The following is a 15975-nucleotide window of genomic DNA, read 5'->3' as shown; positions in this document are numbered from 1 at the left end:
AAAAAATGAACATCTAAAGAAATGAACGAATGCTTGTTTTCAACTCTCCACATATAGTACAACTGTGTACAAAAATTAAAAAAATAATAAGTTTTGTCAGCAATCTTTTAATCTGACATTGTGATTTTAAATGTATTGACCCATAACCTAATAATAACATTTTATTTTCTTATGATTCAACAGAAAAGTAACCTAATACAAACATCGCATTTTTGTTATGATTAAATAGAAAAGTAATCTAACGAAGTTATTGTATTTTTGATACGATTAAACACAAAACCTAACAAAATCACTGCTTTATTATTATTATTATTATTATTATTATTATTATTATTATTAATAATAATAATATTATTATTATTATTAATATAGCTGTTGAGTTTTGGGAAGACGGAGCTTAAATCTCCGCAAGTCAGTGTACAGACAATGAAAAAGTGCATTTTAGCAGTACTTGTTGTGGAATTCGTTTTTAGAAAATAGAGGGAAATATGTTGTGTGCTGTAAGAAAAAAAAACAATAGAAAAAAGCATGAGTTGTAATATTAAGAGAAAAATAAAACGAGCGAAGTCAATGAACTTAATGTACTTAAGTTCTTGTATTGAAAATAGTCGTTTTTCCCTGAAGTTTTAAAAACAGTACAAGTAGAGCATTGTGAACGTAACAATAGCCAATAGCAACTGCTTTAATACCTTACCAGAATATTACCTGTATATTAATGTAAGCTCCCGAGTTTAATAAAGCTACGGCTATCTCACGGAACCCCTCCTTGCAGGCTATCGTTAGGGGAGCACAACCATCTTTATCTAAAGCATTCACATTGGGACGACGTTCCAACAGTAACTGAACCACATCAACGTGGTTACCAAACGTTGCTACCAGAAGCGGTGTCCACGAATACTAAAAGATACAAAGTACAAATACTAATTAGGTTTTACAATTATAATTCACAGAGAAGTGCTTACAGCATTTGTAATTAGATTTATTTATATTCGTGAATAAATCGCTGCTGTAACAAAATAAAGGTTTAAAACAATAGGTTCTGAGAAGTAAAAATTCGTACCGTACTTAAAATTCCCTGACTTTATCAGGTTGTTTCAGCTTTCCATGAAATTCCTTGAATTTTTCAGGATTATTTACGATTAAGCTGAATTCCCTAACTTTTCCAGCTTTTAGAGATCGGTGATAACTGCTTAACCATTCACCTGTAAGTTTCGAAATTAACTGAACATGTTTACGTACGCATTTATTACGAACCACACTAACAATACGGTCTTCCCATACATATCTCTGATGTCATTTTGTCCTCATTTCGCGGACTCGGAAGACCAGGCTGATCTTTTGGCATCCCACACAGCCCCTTTCAAAATGTGATTTGTATTGTGCCATTTACACCTTCGCATCCGAGATAAAGCATTGTACCACGCCCAAATCGCAGAATATCTCTGTGGTTGAGTTTTCCAGCTTCACGCAATTCGCAGCTCTTCAAATCAGAAGACAGCTTTTCTCTGAAACCTGTCACGTTTTATCGAAAATCAGACATGGTATTGGTTTGTCGATGTCTGATTTTCGACAAAACGTAGAAAGCTTCCACATTCATCTTAATCCTGATCATTGTCTACTATTCAACAAAGGTGATTTTATTAATTCATAATCTTACTACGAAAGTAAATTTTAAAACATATGAAATGTACTTACCATTCCAGTAGCATCAACGTTTGCTCCTGCTTTTAAGAGAGATTCGACGATTTCTGGATCGCCTTTCCTACAAGCCCATATTAAAGCTGTAGTCCCATACTGAAAAAAGAAAGATAATGAGCTTCTGTACTGAATAAATATGTTATTGCTTTTCTTAATTGTCAAATATCTTATGTATAAATCATCATATTATTTACTCTTTCTCTTTTTCTCACAAATTCAAGTTTAGGTCTGGTAGAGAAGTGAATTTCTCCTGATAAATATATTTTACCTAATAAGTCGTCGAATAAGGGTTGCCAGACGTCTGTATTTTGAATAGACATTTATATATTAAGACGTGTGTCTATGCCCATATCATACTCTTAAAAAAGGTAACAAAATGTCAGCCTCTTTGTTTTGAACTTTGGAAAGTAAATCAATTACTTACCATTTTCTTATCACTACGCCGATTACATGTCTACCACAGAAAATAGTGCGGTTTTGTACTGTTTCATTTTAAAGATACATGAAAGAAGGAAATAGACTGTGGGCTCTGTGACAGAATCGCAGCGATCTGTGCGGTAAGATTACGAGGAGAAAGTCTCTTAGCAAGAAATATAAGCAAAAGGCTAATACTCGCCGTAAAAAACCAAAGTGTAATTCTAGGAAACGCTTTCGGAAAACTCTATTCTACCTTCAACCTAGACACAGTTCGAGCAGGATTTGAAAACATGGGGAGAAATGTGAATAGGTAAAAAAATGGTTAAAAGGGTTTTTAAAAATGCGAAGCACAAATCTTCTTGTCGGAAATGAACTAATATTAATGACCATTCACTTGTCACTTAGTCACACTTGCTTTTATTTCTTACTAAATATTATTACCTCTTTCAATACTGCAATATAGAAAGTCTCTTATTGAAAATAGAAGTTAATTATTTCGATTCTCGCCCAAAAGCTTCGCCTTGAAAAGCGATCACTGATATAAACCTGAGCCATCTTCCATGAGTATTCCACTGCTTAGTATATTTGAAAACAACATGTAAAGAAGCAACTATGTTTAAGTTTACAAATGAATAAATAAATAAATAAATAAATAAATAAATAAATAAATAAATAAATAAAAATAAAAGAGAAAGTATGTAAACGTCATGTATGTTTAAATAACACAAACAGATTAGTCTAGTTGTTTTAATTCTTTATCAAAGTCAGGTGAACTCTGCTGTTTTACTAAGGTTGGTAATACAATAAATATACAAAAATCTTCAGACACAAATTTGTGCAGCCAATTATACAAAATGTCGCTGGTTTCCGGGCTTCTTCAGTTCTATTTAGTCTCTAGCTCTTAAAGCTTTAGTTACGTATCTCCAAATTACTTTTCTGAACTCTTTGTTGTACACTACACTCTGTTATAAAATAGTCAACGTAACTGTTAAAAAATGTAGTACTGCAAAAACTTTCCTTTTTTATATATATATAAACAACATACCTTGTCCCCTAAATTCACTTTGGCTCCATGAGAAAGAAGTTCCTTCACTATCTCGGTGTGGCCTCGACCAGCTGCCCATGACAAAGAGGTAATATGGTAATTGCCATGAGCGTTGACATCCGCTCCACGTTCTAAAAGCAGCTTAACAACTTGGACATGACCTTTATACGAACCCCACATCAATGCACTCCAGCCCCCCTGAAATAAAAAATATATTTAGTATTTTTTTTTTAAATATATATCAGCACTTACTTGCATAGCAATTCCAAAAATTAATTTACGAGTATGTATATATATACAGTACATTTTTTAAAAGCTACATAATATCCTTATTATAACACAAAAAAGTCTCAGTCTGTATGTAACGCTACTCCTAATATTTCACGGTTGCCCTTATATATGTGTGTGTGTGCCTTTCTGACACGTTTAAATACTGTGCAACCAATTTGCAAGCTTAATTGCAACTTTAAAACTGCATTGTTTCAATTTAATTAATTCAATTCAATTCAAATAAATGAGGCAAGACTATAGGATTTCAACCTATAATGTTCACCGAGCCGAAGGCTTCAGGGAAGCAACAAATATACGTTACATATGGATAGGCATGCACATGAACAGTTAGAGATAAAATAAACCAGTGACTTTTTCAAAGCAATAAGAAAATTTTTCATGTATGTATGACTGAAAATGAAATCCGTATTAAGTGCCAAAAATGGAGAAGCTCCGTTTAATGTAAAAAATGTGGGCAATGTGCCTAACACAGCCGTTAAAAACGGGCTATCTAGCATTCACTGTAAAAGTGGTTCGAATAATCGCCAGATGAATGCTCATGGGCCTATGTGCCATCAGTTCTGAAGTAAAATCTGGGCTTTTTACTTAACATTTTCTTTTTGGCACCTAGCCCGGATTTTATGGTCAGTCTACATATATCAACATCAAAAGATGAAAAACAAATCCGGTTTTCGCACAGAAACAATAGGTTTATGGGAAGTGAATCCTCTTCCCGTCAGGATGCGTATTTGAATGAAAATGAAATGTTATTCTACTTACTGGTTTCTGTAATACCTGAGTATTACTTGTGCTTTCGACTCTCTCCTGCAGTCTTGATCACGGAGCATTAAAACAAGGGAAAGAAATCAGGGAATAAAATGGAACGGACTTACAAAGGAAAGAACGGTACCGAAACACACTTAGTCAAGTTCAACGATCACACACATCAAATGGTGGTGACGCAAGTTGCAATATGGCGGAGTCGATTTGATGTGTGACTACTGAAAATGGCAAAGTGTGTTCCAGCACCGCTTTTTCCTTTGTAAGTCTGTTTCATTTTATTTCTTGATCTTTTTATTTTTCTTCTTCCTGTCTTTATACTCCGTGACCAAGACTCCAGGGAAGAGTCCCATGGAAACGTTAAACAATGTAGTTCAAACAGCCTTGAATAAATCGATTTTGGTATGTGAGATCGTTTCTGCCTTCTCAAAAGATATCGATTAAACCCAACTCACTTCAAAAATTATCTACACCAGGATGTCTACTCAAATTCTAAAATGAAATTTCGTGACTTTTTCGTGACCTTTTCTTTACCAAACCATAACATTTCGCAACATTCTCAAGTGTGAATTTGGATGCAAATTGGACCGAATTTTCATTCATGCGATAGAATCATACTTTGGTTTCGATTCGGTAGCGTCTAAAGCCGAACATAGACATTTTTGGTGGTGAATTTTCACGTTTTATAGAACAAAATTTTCCGGTCTGCACTTATATTTGTACAGATGAAGAAACTCGTGACCTAAAAGCTAAATTTCGTGACGTTTACATGACTTTCATGTCCGATAGATACCCTGTACACCGTTATCAACATTCAGTTTGGTAATTTTATTTCAATAGACTTGGGGAAATCAATGCTAATGTGTGGGCCATGATGGACATGCAAGCTTTTATCAAAGTCGCACAAACAGTTTTAGAGAAAAGTGACTTTAAAAAACTGTTAAACAGCCCTTAACAACTTTACTTGTTCAACCAGGGTGTCTACTAAAATTCCAAATTGAAATTTCGTGACTTTTTCGTGACCTTTTCTTTACCAAATCATACAATTTCGCAACATTCTCAAGGGCGAATTTGGGTGCGAATTACGCCGAATGTTCATGCATGCGATAGAAGCGTGCTTTGCTTGTGATTTGGTAGCGTCTGAAGCCGACCACAGACATTTTTGGTGATTGATTTTGACGTTTTATAGAACAAAAGTTTCCAGTCTGTACTTATATTTGTACAGACTTAGAAAAAAAATCGTGACCCAAAAGCTAAATTTCGTGACTGGAAGTGACTGTGCTCGTTAATTATGTAGAAAATGTAATATAATATACAATATTTATTTTTTTAAAAATGTGAAAAACAGAACTCGAGTTAGTTCGATTTGAGTTTATCGTCCCTTTTAGCAGCGAACTATTTGAAACTTGGACCTATCGCTTAGCGTAGTATCCGAAACAGACGAGCTCACGCAGGGAATCGAATTCTGATTATCCACGCCAAAGGCGCGTACACTATCCACACGAGGAAAACAAAACTTAGTGTGCTCCCTAACAAGTAAAGGATTCCTAAAAACGAACTTACCATATCTCTCTGTTCTATCTGAGCCCCAGAATCAAGTAATTCAGCGCATACATCGGCATGACCCTCCTTTGCAGCACACAACAATGCTGTCCAATTATCCTGGAATAAAACATATTAATATATTATAATAAACTCTACTAAAGGCAATACTAAAGTAGACGATCTAATAAATGATTACGCATAGAAGTTTCTATTTCGTCTGATAGATGTCAACCGCTGTAGGATATGTGGTGTCATCTAAGTAGCCCAGTCAATGAAAGTCAAAAAACATCAAAGTTCGGAAAAAATTTGGGTAAAGCTGATTTTCTCTCAAGTGATAGACCACTATGAGAGGAACATTTCCCCAAAAGTCCCCGCCCCTCCCCCTGGAGCTTTCCCCACCACGCCCCCTCAAAGTTAAAAAATAGGCGTTTTAGAGAAAAGGCCATATCTTCAAAACTAATGGATATATTGACATGCTTCTTTTTTTCTCGTAATCTGTGAAATGTGCTCTACAATTTCGTATTCCTTAAAGTTTTTCATAAACCTAATGGTTTCTTGGCAATTTTAACCTAAAGAGTAAAAAATGAAACAAATCGCCCGCGCCATTTTGTTTTTCCTCTTATATTTCCTTAGCGAGTTGTGATATGGAAAAATGTTTCAAATAAATCTTAAAGAGCATAAAATTATCTTTCCAACGGTGTATATATTGTGGGGGTTACTCTTAAAATTAGCCATGTAGCGAGGTAAGTTTGAAGACGAGCGGGCTCAAATTTTCGCCTCAAATATAATGGAGGGATAAAATGCATAACACTAAGTAAATGTGTTAAAACAGAAGTGGAGGTGAATGAACTCCGTTGGGAACATTTAATCCTGAAACTATTCGTATTCTTTCGTATGCCAAAGAAAGTCACCGTAGTGGGCTCTCCAATATTTTTGTGGAAGATTTTAATGACTTGAAAGTTACCAGAGGAATTGAATGTCGAACGGTACACCCCATATTTCCAATGAATGTTTTGTGGATTGCAGGCGCAGATATGCAGCCTGGGTGGAATGGATCCATGACATCCGTAATGAGTAGAAGAGAAGATTGTGAGGATACATATATATTAGGAATTCCCTTTATAAACATGGATCCTAGCAATCCATCAACAATTTTCTCTGCTCTCAGTTATGCTGCAGAACAATGTCAGAAGCAACGCCGTGCCTGTATTGTTACGTTCGATCAACCATTGTTTTTAAAGGCGGCTGAAATTGTAGCGTCAGCAAATCCCAACAGTGAAGTGTCAAAAATTATTCTGAGGCTAGGAGGATTCCATCTATTAATGTCTTTTATGGGTGCTATTGGAAAGATAATGGAGGGGAGTGGTTTGGAAGACCTATGGGCTACAGTTTACGGTAAACTGACTGTGAACCACATTTGAATGGTCACGCATACGCAAGAGCTGTCCGAGCATATAGCCTTACTGCTTGTGCGATTGTTAAAGTGATGAAGAGCAGTTTTCCTGAAATAAATGGCTCTCTTGCATATTTGGAAAATATTTCTAAAGATCTTCTTGAAAAGAGTTTTAATGAACAAGATGTTCTAGAAGAACCAGCTGTTAAAGAAGCTTTGAGCAAATTTAACGATTTCTTGCAGGAAATTAGAACTTTAAGCAGAACAATTAAGCTGCAGAAAGATCAGGAAACTGGGATTTACATATGAATACAACAATTCAAATTCTCTCATATTTTCATGCTGCCGGACATCTCCCCTATGCTAAATCCGCCCACTTGTATGCACAAGAGATGTGCAAACTTGAATTAAAACTCACAAATCAAGAACTAGTTCTTTTTAAGGACAAAGGATTCTTCACTATTAGACGGAAAGGCAAGTACTGGTCAGGAACGTGGTCTGATATGTGCATAGAACAAGATTTGATGCGACCCATGAAATCTGTTGGAGGACTGACACATGGCCGTGGCATTACTGACTATACTCTTTCAAAATGGGTACTTGGAACACCATTCTTTCTCAAAGTCCATGAGGCTGTAGAAGATTTTTTCGGAATAGCAATGCAGTTTAGCGAACAGCACGTGTAACTACGAGAATCCAGAAAGAAAGACTTGTCAGACTTACAGAAGTTTACAGCTTGGTTACAAGAACACAATCCTTCTGGTGAACTGTTCTCTTTGGCCACTGGGTTTGTTTGTGATGATTCAATAAACTGTGATCAAGCATACGATGTCGGTTTGTCTACCATGAACAAAATTAAAGGTAAAAATTTCCAAGAACTCAAACTGCACAGAAAAGGTGAAGACACAGGCAGCACAGAAGTCAGCAAGAGTAAGATCAAAAGAGGTCAATATCAATTCTCAACACCTTTTTAATCGGATATTGTGTGCCTGTGATAGCGCCAGCAAATTAAAGACATATTTCGAATATGAATTGGCAGTACGCCAACCAGCTCTGATTGACGAAGTTTCTCTTCGAAATCATCCTTGATGAAAGTTTTTGAAGAAGGAATCATCGAAGAACTAGATGTAAAGGATGCAACATATATTGTAGACGGAGGGTTTCTTCTTCACCATCTGCCATGGCTAAAAAAATGTACCTTTGGAGCTGTCTTAGAGAACTATTGTACACACGTTGTTAATAAATATGGTCAAAAATTATCGTTGTTTTTTATAATTACCCTAGTAAGCCTACCACGAAAAATGAAGAACAAAACAGGAGAGCGGCGAAAAAATCTTCACAACACATAATTTTTTGTCAAAACACAGTCTGTGCCACGGGAAAAGACGAGTTCTTAGGTAATAGAAACAATAAGAAGAGATTATCGTTGGCTCTGGGGTCTGAACTCGTGAAACCGGGATTGACTGTAATTACAGCAGAGGAAGACGCAGATGTTGACATTGTAATGACGGCCATTCAACAGTTGAAAACTGCTTCAAAAGTTATTGTTGTAGGATCTGATACTGACCTGGTAGTCTTACTTACTGCTTTGTCTCCTGAGAAAGAAAGTGCTTCTGTTTACTTCTGTAAAGAGAAAGGTAGTGTGACTCCGAACACACGGTACTTCATGATCGAAACATTGATTGAAAAGTTTGGAGATTGCCGGTAACTACTTTTGTTCTGTCATGCGTTTACAGGATGTGACACGACATCGTGTTTTTATGGTATGGGAAAATTAAAAGTAATAGATATGCTCAAATCACCGGAATTTCAAAACTGGGCCAGAGTGTTTTTGGATATTTCAAAATCTAAAGGAGAAATATTATCTACAGGTGAAAAATTAGGTTTGGCTTTGTATGATTTGGGAAAATACTCAAATTTGAATGAAGCCCGATACCACAGATTTTTGTCTTTCACAAAGAAAAGTTCACTAAGATCTAACTTTGACCTGGCCAAACTACCTCCAACTTCTGAAGCATGTAATGAACATTCGCTCAGAGTATTTTTGCAAGTACAGAAATGGTTAGGAAATAAACTTCCTGACACAGAATGGGGTTGGATAGAATTAATTAAAGAAAAGGGACGCTCCAAAAAGACATTGAAACCTATTCCCACATCCAAGCCATTTGCACCAGACGAGCTTCTGTACATAATATCGTGTTCGTGTAAGCAAGGATGTAGGCAATACTGTAAATGTAAAATAACTAAAATAGATTGCTCTGTAATGTGTGAGCACTGTATGGGCTGTCTTGCCTAAATTTATATTTTTATTCCGAGGAAGAAAGGTTAGAATCATCATCCGAAAATTAAATAGTATACTGTATAGCTACGGAAGATTAAGTTGAAAATACTGCAGTAAGCATAGCGGACATGTTCAAAATTAAGATGTAAACATAATAAAAAATGTTATAGATATAATTTCATACGCTAATTGACTGAGGAGATCCAAGGCAAAAAAATAGGGAAAGGAAGAGCAAACAAAATATTTCAAATTTTTATAGTTTATTTGTTTATTTAGAAATGATTAGATTTATAAAAAAAATAGAAAATAAAATAAAATAATTTTATCACTTTTTAAGAATAAAAGAGAATGTGAAAATTATCACTGTGTTGAATAGTTTTGGAGATAATACCTTTTGTCAGAAACGCTTATTTTTAAATTTGGAATGGTAATGGGGATAGAGTAAGGGTTAAAGCTTCACAGGGGAGGCAGGACTAAACAAAAATGCTTTTCTAACAATGCAGTGGTTTATTATTTAAAAAACAAAAAGCTTTGTCTTTTTTTTTTCAAAATGAAACATAGTGACTGATATTTGAGGCGAAAATTTGAGCCCGCTCGTCTTCAAACTTACCTCGCTACATGGCTAATTTTAAGAGTAACCCCCACAATATATACACCGTTGGAAAGATAATTTTATGCTCTTTAAGATTTATTTGAAACATTTTTCCATATCACAACTCACTAAGGAAATATAAGAGGGAAAACAAAATGGCGCGGGCGATTTTTTTCATTTTTTACTCTTTAGGTTAAAATTGCCAAGAAACCATTAGGTTTATGAAAACCTTTAAGGAATACGAAATTGTAGAGCACATTTCACAGATTACGAGAAAAAAAGAAGCATGTCAATATGTCCATTAGTTTTGAAGATATGGCCTTTTTTTCTAAAACGCCCATTTTTTAACTTTGAGGGGGCGTGGTGGGGAAAGCTCCAGGGGGAGGGGCGGGGACTTTTGGAAAAATGTTCCCCTCATAGTGGTCTATCACTTGGGAGAAAATCAGCTTTACCCAAATTTTTTCCTTGCAAAAACCTTTATTGACTGGGCTAAAGTGCGCGAGTAAAACTTTTACCGTTTTACTATTCTAGACCTCTGTTTCAATAACAAAGAGTGAGATCAGTGTTCGTAGGTTTCCCTACGAAAATTTTCCCACAACTGACCCAAAATTTTCCCTTTCTTTATCAAATTTTCCCTAGTTTGTTGAGTGTCCAATTCCTAAGACAGAAGTTATGTGATTAATTTAGCTATATTAAAGGAAGTGGCAACCACAATGTTCTATTCATTTGCTTTTTATTTATTTATTTTTTACATTTTCCTTTGCTTTTTCTTTACAAAAAATACACAAATATACACTCAGCCAACAATGGGTATAAACTATGCTACGTTGAACATACATATTATATATATATCCCTTATTTTGGGTAATTTAGTGTTGCGATACGCACACTCCCCAAATGTATTCTATGTGACCGTAAACACGTATTGGTGAAATATTAGCTCTCTACGAGAACGTTAACCCGTGCCGACTTGACGACAAAGTCATGAAATTTTAGTTTCCACATTATAATATAATTTAGAATTTTCAACCGTGATAACGGAGAAACTAAAGAGACAGAGAAACGAAACTTTGCACGAAGCAAGTAGAGAAAGGACGACATCTGCCCGTGTATTAACATCACCGGGTGAACAGTGTTGCCAACATAAGAGAATGCTGTTTTTGTAAATCGAATGACCTAAATTGGATATCATCATTGGAATCAACAATGAAAATAAAGACAAAAGAGATGGTAAACGTAGATCAGTGTTGCAAACTTTGCAAGAAATAATGTGAAATACGTGCTGAATGCAAGCATGCATATGCTATATGCAAAGTTAGCGCATATAGGAAGTGAGGTACAAACGTTTTGTACACCTTAAATTAAATAGTAACAAGAACTGTTTACTCTGACTCTAGATCTAGAAGGGTCCGCGGAACATTGTTGCCATCAACGGAAGAGAAAAGTTGAGTTTGGAAAAGGTACAATAACACGGAAAAGGTCATTAGTGCTGTGTGGTCTAAAACCTATAATGCAAGGCCGTAGAGCATGAGGAATAGTATTGTGGTTATGTACGTCACGATACTATAGTCACGTACTGACTGAGATATTCGCTATCTTGTTAAAGCTTAGAAGTAAGATTCGTAAAAGATGGCAACGCTGCACAGTAGGTTCGAATCCTAACAACCTGGTTAAAATATGAAAACAGCGAGCAATTTGCATGGGTTTATGTAGCCGTGGGTTTTTGAGATCACTGATAATGATGATAAGAGTAAAAAACCGCCAGTGTGCAGCGTTGCCATCTTTTACGAATCTTACTTCTCAGCTTTAATAAGATAACGAATATTTTGGTCAGTACTTGACTTATCGATCTCACATAACCATGGTACTACTCCTCGTGCTCTACCTCCTAGCATTATAGGTTTTAAACCATACAGCACTAGTGGCCTTTTCCGAGTTATTGTAGCTTTTCCAAACTCAATTTTTCTCTTCTGTTGATGGCAACACTGTTTCACGGTCCCTTCTACACCTAGAATCAGCGTAAACAGTTCTTGCTACTATTTAATTTAAGGTTTACGAAACGTTAGTACCTCACTTCCTATATGCGCTAACTGTGCATATAGCACATGCATGCTTGCATTGAGCACATCTTTCACGTCATTTCTCGAAAAGTTTGCAACTCTGATCTACGTTTACCATCTCTTTTGTCTTTATTTTCATTGATTCCAATGATGATATCCAATTTAGGTTATTCGATTTACAAAAACATAACTTTCTCTTGGGATGGCAATATTGTTCATACGGTGATGTTAATACACGGGCAGATGTCGCCCTTTCTCTACTTGCTTCGTGCAAAGTTTCGTTTCTCTGTCTCTTTAAGTTTCTCCGTTATTATGGTTGGAAATTCTAAATTATATTATAATGTGGAAACGTAAATTTCATGACTTTGTCGTCAAGTCGGCACGGGTTAACGTTCTCGTAGAGCTAATATTTCACCAATGCGTGTTTACGGTCACATAGAATACATTTGAGGGATGTGCGTTTCGCAACACGAAATTACCAAAAATAAGGGACACTCTTATATTATATTATATTATATATATATATATATATATATATATATATATATATATATATATATATAGGGTGGTGCATTTAAAATTTGCCACTCCCTGAATCTTCGAAATGACTGCGAATATGAAAAAACTCAAAAACACGTCCATCATTATTTTAAGGGGCTTGAATTTTGAGCTATAAAAGGTCCACCCCAGACACCTCAATCGCTCTAGCTATGTATTGTAAAAAAGAAAAAAAGTGAATTTAAAAATTCGATTTCGTCATCTGTGGAGTAACGGACGGACTAGGCCACCGTAACCCGTTAAGATGTTAACGAATTGACTCCATTATCGAACTCGACTGAATTAATTGCTCTAGATGTCTATTGTAGAGAACAGAATTCAAAAATTTATACATTCAAAAAGAAAAAGTAAAAAATAATGACGGACTTTTAAACAGTTGCATTAAGAATGGTAGAAGATACGTAAACGGCATTTTGCATTTAGTTAGTTTCCTTTTCATCAATGCTTACAAATCTTGCAGTTACCCTGTATAATAAAAAATGACTCTTCAGTCCTAAGTTTTAGAAGAAATTTGTTTGTATCATTTCATGTTAAATGAAATGGCCTTACGCAGCACTTTAAAACGAGATGTGTTTTCACCTTAGTATTTTTATTTAAATTTCCCTTTATTGAAATACAATATTTTTGTCTAAATATAGTAATAATACGAAGAAAAAAATTATATACACATATATACTTACAGCATCTTCAACGTTGACATCTGCACCACTGACTATTAATTCTTTGACAAACTCAAGCTTTCCCCTGGAAGCTGCTACCATAAGAGCGGTGGTTCCCACCTGAAAATACAAATAAGCATTAATGCGCGAGACAAAACTACGAAAGTAAAAATATAGAGTCGTGAAAGTAAAAATTATAGAGAGAGATAGTAGTGCTCACAAATTTTACCGATTATTAACTACTTATGAATGAACACATGCCTATAACATAGTAAAGCTCTCTTTTTGAACTTCTATTGTTTACACATACTTTATTTTTAACGACAACTTCTATAAAATTCTGAATTTCGTTTCCTCCATGTTATTTTTATTGCATATTGCAGTTTGTTTACGTGGATTTTTTTATAGTCTTCAACTATTTTTCTATTACATTGTTTCATATATGAAGAATATATGGATTAAAATCATTGTCTTTCGGAATCTCTTGTTTTCTTGGCATATTTCACGTAGCCCTACTTTTAAAACAATGTATACACATAGCTAAGAGTTTCGAGAAGATTACAGAGTCTTAATTTCAGCACACACACAAAAAGTCATCAATAAATAAAGTAATGAATTAAAATCTTCGGTGATAAAGGTTTTTCAAAACTACTATTCCAACTTGTATGAGTCACCCAGTTATCGCGAGCATTTCAAACAGTGGGCTCCCACAGTACATACACTACGTGTTAGCAGAAATTTCCAACTCCGAACCATTTCTGACAAAATGGCCCCGAGTAAGACTTTGTGGACACCCTCTATAGTCCATTTCTCTGTGGCACACAAAATGTATGCTTAAAAATTAGATGCGGTTTAACAGATGAAACAGATGTAAGCTGCATTTTAATATAAAACTGCACACGTGTAAGCCTACAAGTAACTAAAAATATTTATACATCACTTCTGAAAAGTACGTACATAAGTCATGCTATGCCACATTTTTAATGATGTGAAATGATTTATTGAAAAAATAATATTTTTCTTTAAAAAATACAATTTAAGTGCACTGTTAGAAATAAACCATATTTTTGAATTTCTGAAAGTCACTTTACATTCATAAACTATAAAGGAGTTCTTAAGTTCTTCTTTTTCTTGTATATATATATATATATATATATATATATATATATATATATATATATATATATATATATATATATATATATATGGGTTAGACAAAAAAATCTAAAACGTTTGCAAAAGTGTGAAAATTATACCTAGTATGGTGTGGGGCCTCCTTTTGCGTCCAAAACAGCTTGGATCCGACGTGGAATGGACGTATACAGCTCCTGAATTGTGGTGTGTGGAATTTTGTACCATTGTTCCTCCAAAATATGCTCCAGTTCCTTAAGAGATGCTGGTGGAAGGTAATGAGACCGAACACGCCTTTCTAACTCAGACCACAATGGCTCAATGATGTTCAGATCTGGAGATTGTGGGACCCAGGGGAGGTGTGATAGCTCCTGGTCATGCTCCTCAAACCATGATTTCACATTTTTTGCAGCGTGACAGGGTGCCAAATCATCTTGGTAGTTGCAAGCACCATCAGGGAACAATATTTGGGCCATGGGTAGAACCTGGTCCCCCAAAATGGCCTCATACGCCTTAGCATTCATCATTCCATGCAGGGCTATCATGGGACCTGCAGAAAACTACGATATTACTGCCCATACTGTAACAGAACCGCTCCCATGCGTCCTTGCATCACTGGATACGACTCTTCGCATTTACTGCTGTGACCAGGGGTTTGGCGATAGCGGCCCTGCCATGAATTTTCATTTTATGAAGTTCCCATCGCACTGTTTTCGATAAAACCGGGTGCTGTAGGCCGGAATTGAGTTCAGACGTAATTTTCATTGCAGTGGTCTTCTTTTTAGCTCCTACAATCCGTTTTAATGCCCTCCGGTCCCTATCTGGCAGGATTGTCTTTCGACCACTGTTGTGCTTTGCAGACGTCGTTTGCCCATGAATTGTGTATGCTCTCGTGGCATTGGACACAATGCCTTTCGATACCCCCACAATGTTCGCCACTGTTACCACTGAAGCTCCAACCAGACGCGCACCAACCATCATGCCTCTTTGGAAGTCTGTCAGGTCGCCAATTTTACCGCACCACTTTCATACCACGACACTCACAGGTGAACTGGTTACTGCTAACGGAAGAAGAAGGTCCAACATGACACACTGAAAACAAAAGACGATCGGCAACCGCAACACGTGTTGTACAGTGGAGGGCCAAAGTTACGTGTCCTCTATGAAGTGTTTTTAGATTTTTTGTCTACCCCTGTATATATATATATCCGTCAAAGTTGAAACCAGAGTTAAGTTTTGATTCAATACACAAATTGTCAAACTGTTTAAACATTGTTCAATTGGTCTTGCTAAATCGATTATCTCAGCTAAGATTCAACTTGGAAATTGAAAATTCTTTCAGTTTAACGTCCCTCGAGTATACCCTTTAGGCTAAAGTTGACGGTTGTTTAAGGCAAGTGACGGGCGATGATGGAATTGGTGGAATGACAATAAGGAAGGAAACAGGAGTATCCCCGAGAAAACTCACGGACATGATGTTGTCCACTACAAATTTACTTGGTCGTGGCCCCCTACATTCGGTTTGAATTTAGGGATAAAGGTCAAA

General features: G+C 35.8%; 1 protein-coding gene across 1 annotated transcript in view; it reads right to left on the bottom strand.

The window, feature by feature from the left end:
* The window catches only part of Arms (Ankyrin repeat-rich membrane spanning), a gene marked incomplete in the record, with an annotated part of 380241 nt that overhangs the window by 210842 nt on the left and 153424 nt on the right, over nucleotides 1-15975 (bottom strand). The window contains 5 exon segments of the mRNA XM_081746181.1: nucleotides 706-897; nucleotides 1696-1794; nucleotides 3161-3358; nucleotides 5774-5872; nucleotides 13320-13418. Of these exon segments, the coding sequence (XP_081602307.1) occupies nucleotides 706-897; nucleotides 1696-1794; nucleotides 3161-3358; nucleotides 5774-5872; nucleotides 13320-13418 (687 nt within the window).

The sequence above is a fragment of the Thermobia domestica genome, chromosome 18 (genome assembly GCF_964235325.1).
Source record: "Thermobia domestica chromosome 18, izTheDome1.hap1.1, whole genome shotgun sequence".
NCBI lineage: Eukaryota > Metazoa > Arthropoda > Insecta > Zygentoma > Lepismatidae > Thermobia > Thermobia domestica.
Note: the sequence above shows the minus strand (reverse complement) of the source record. Positions and strands in the feature narration are given on the sequence as shown.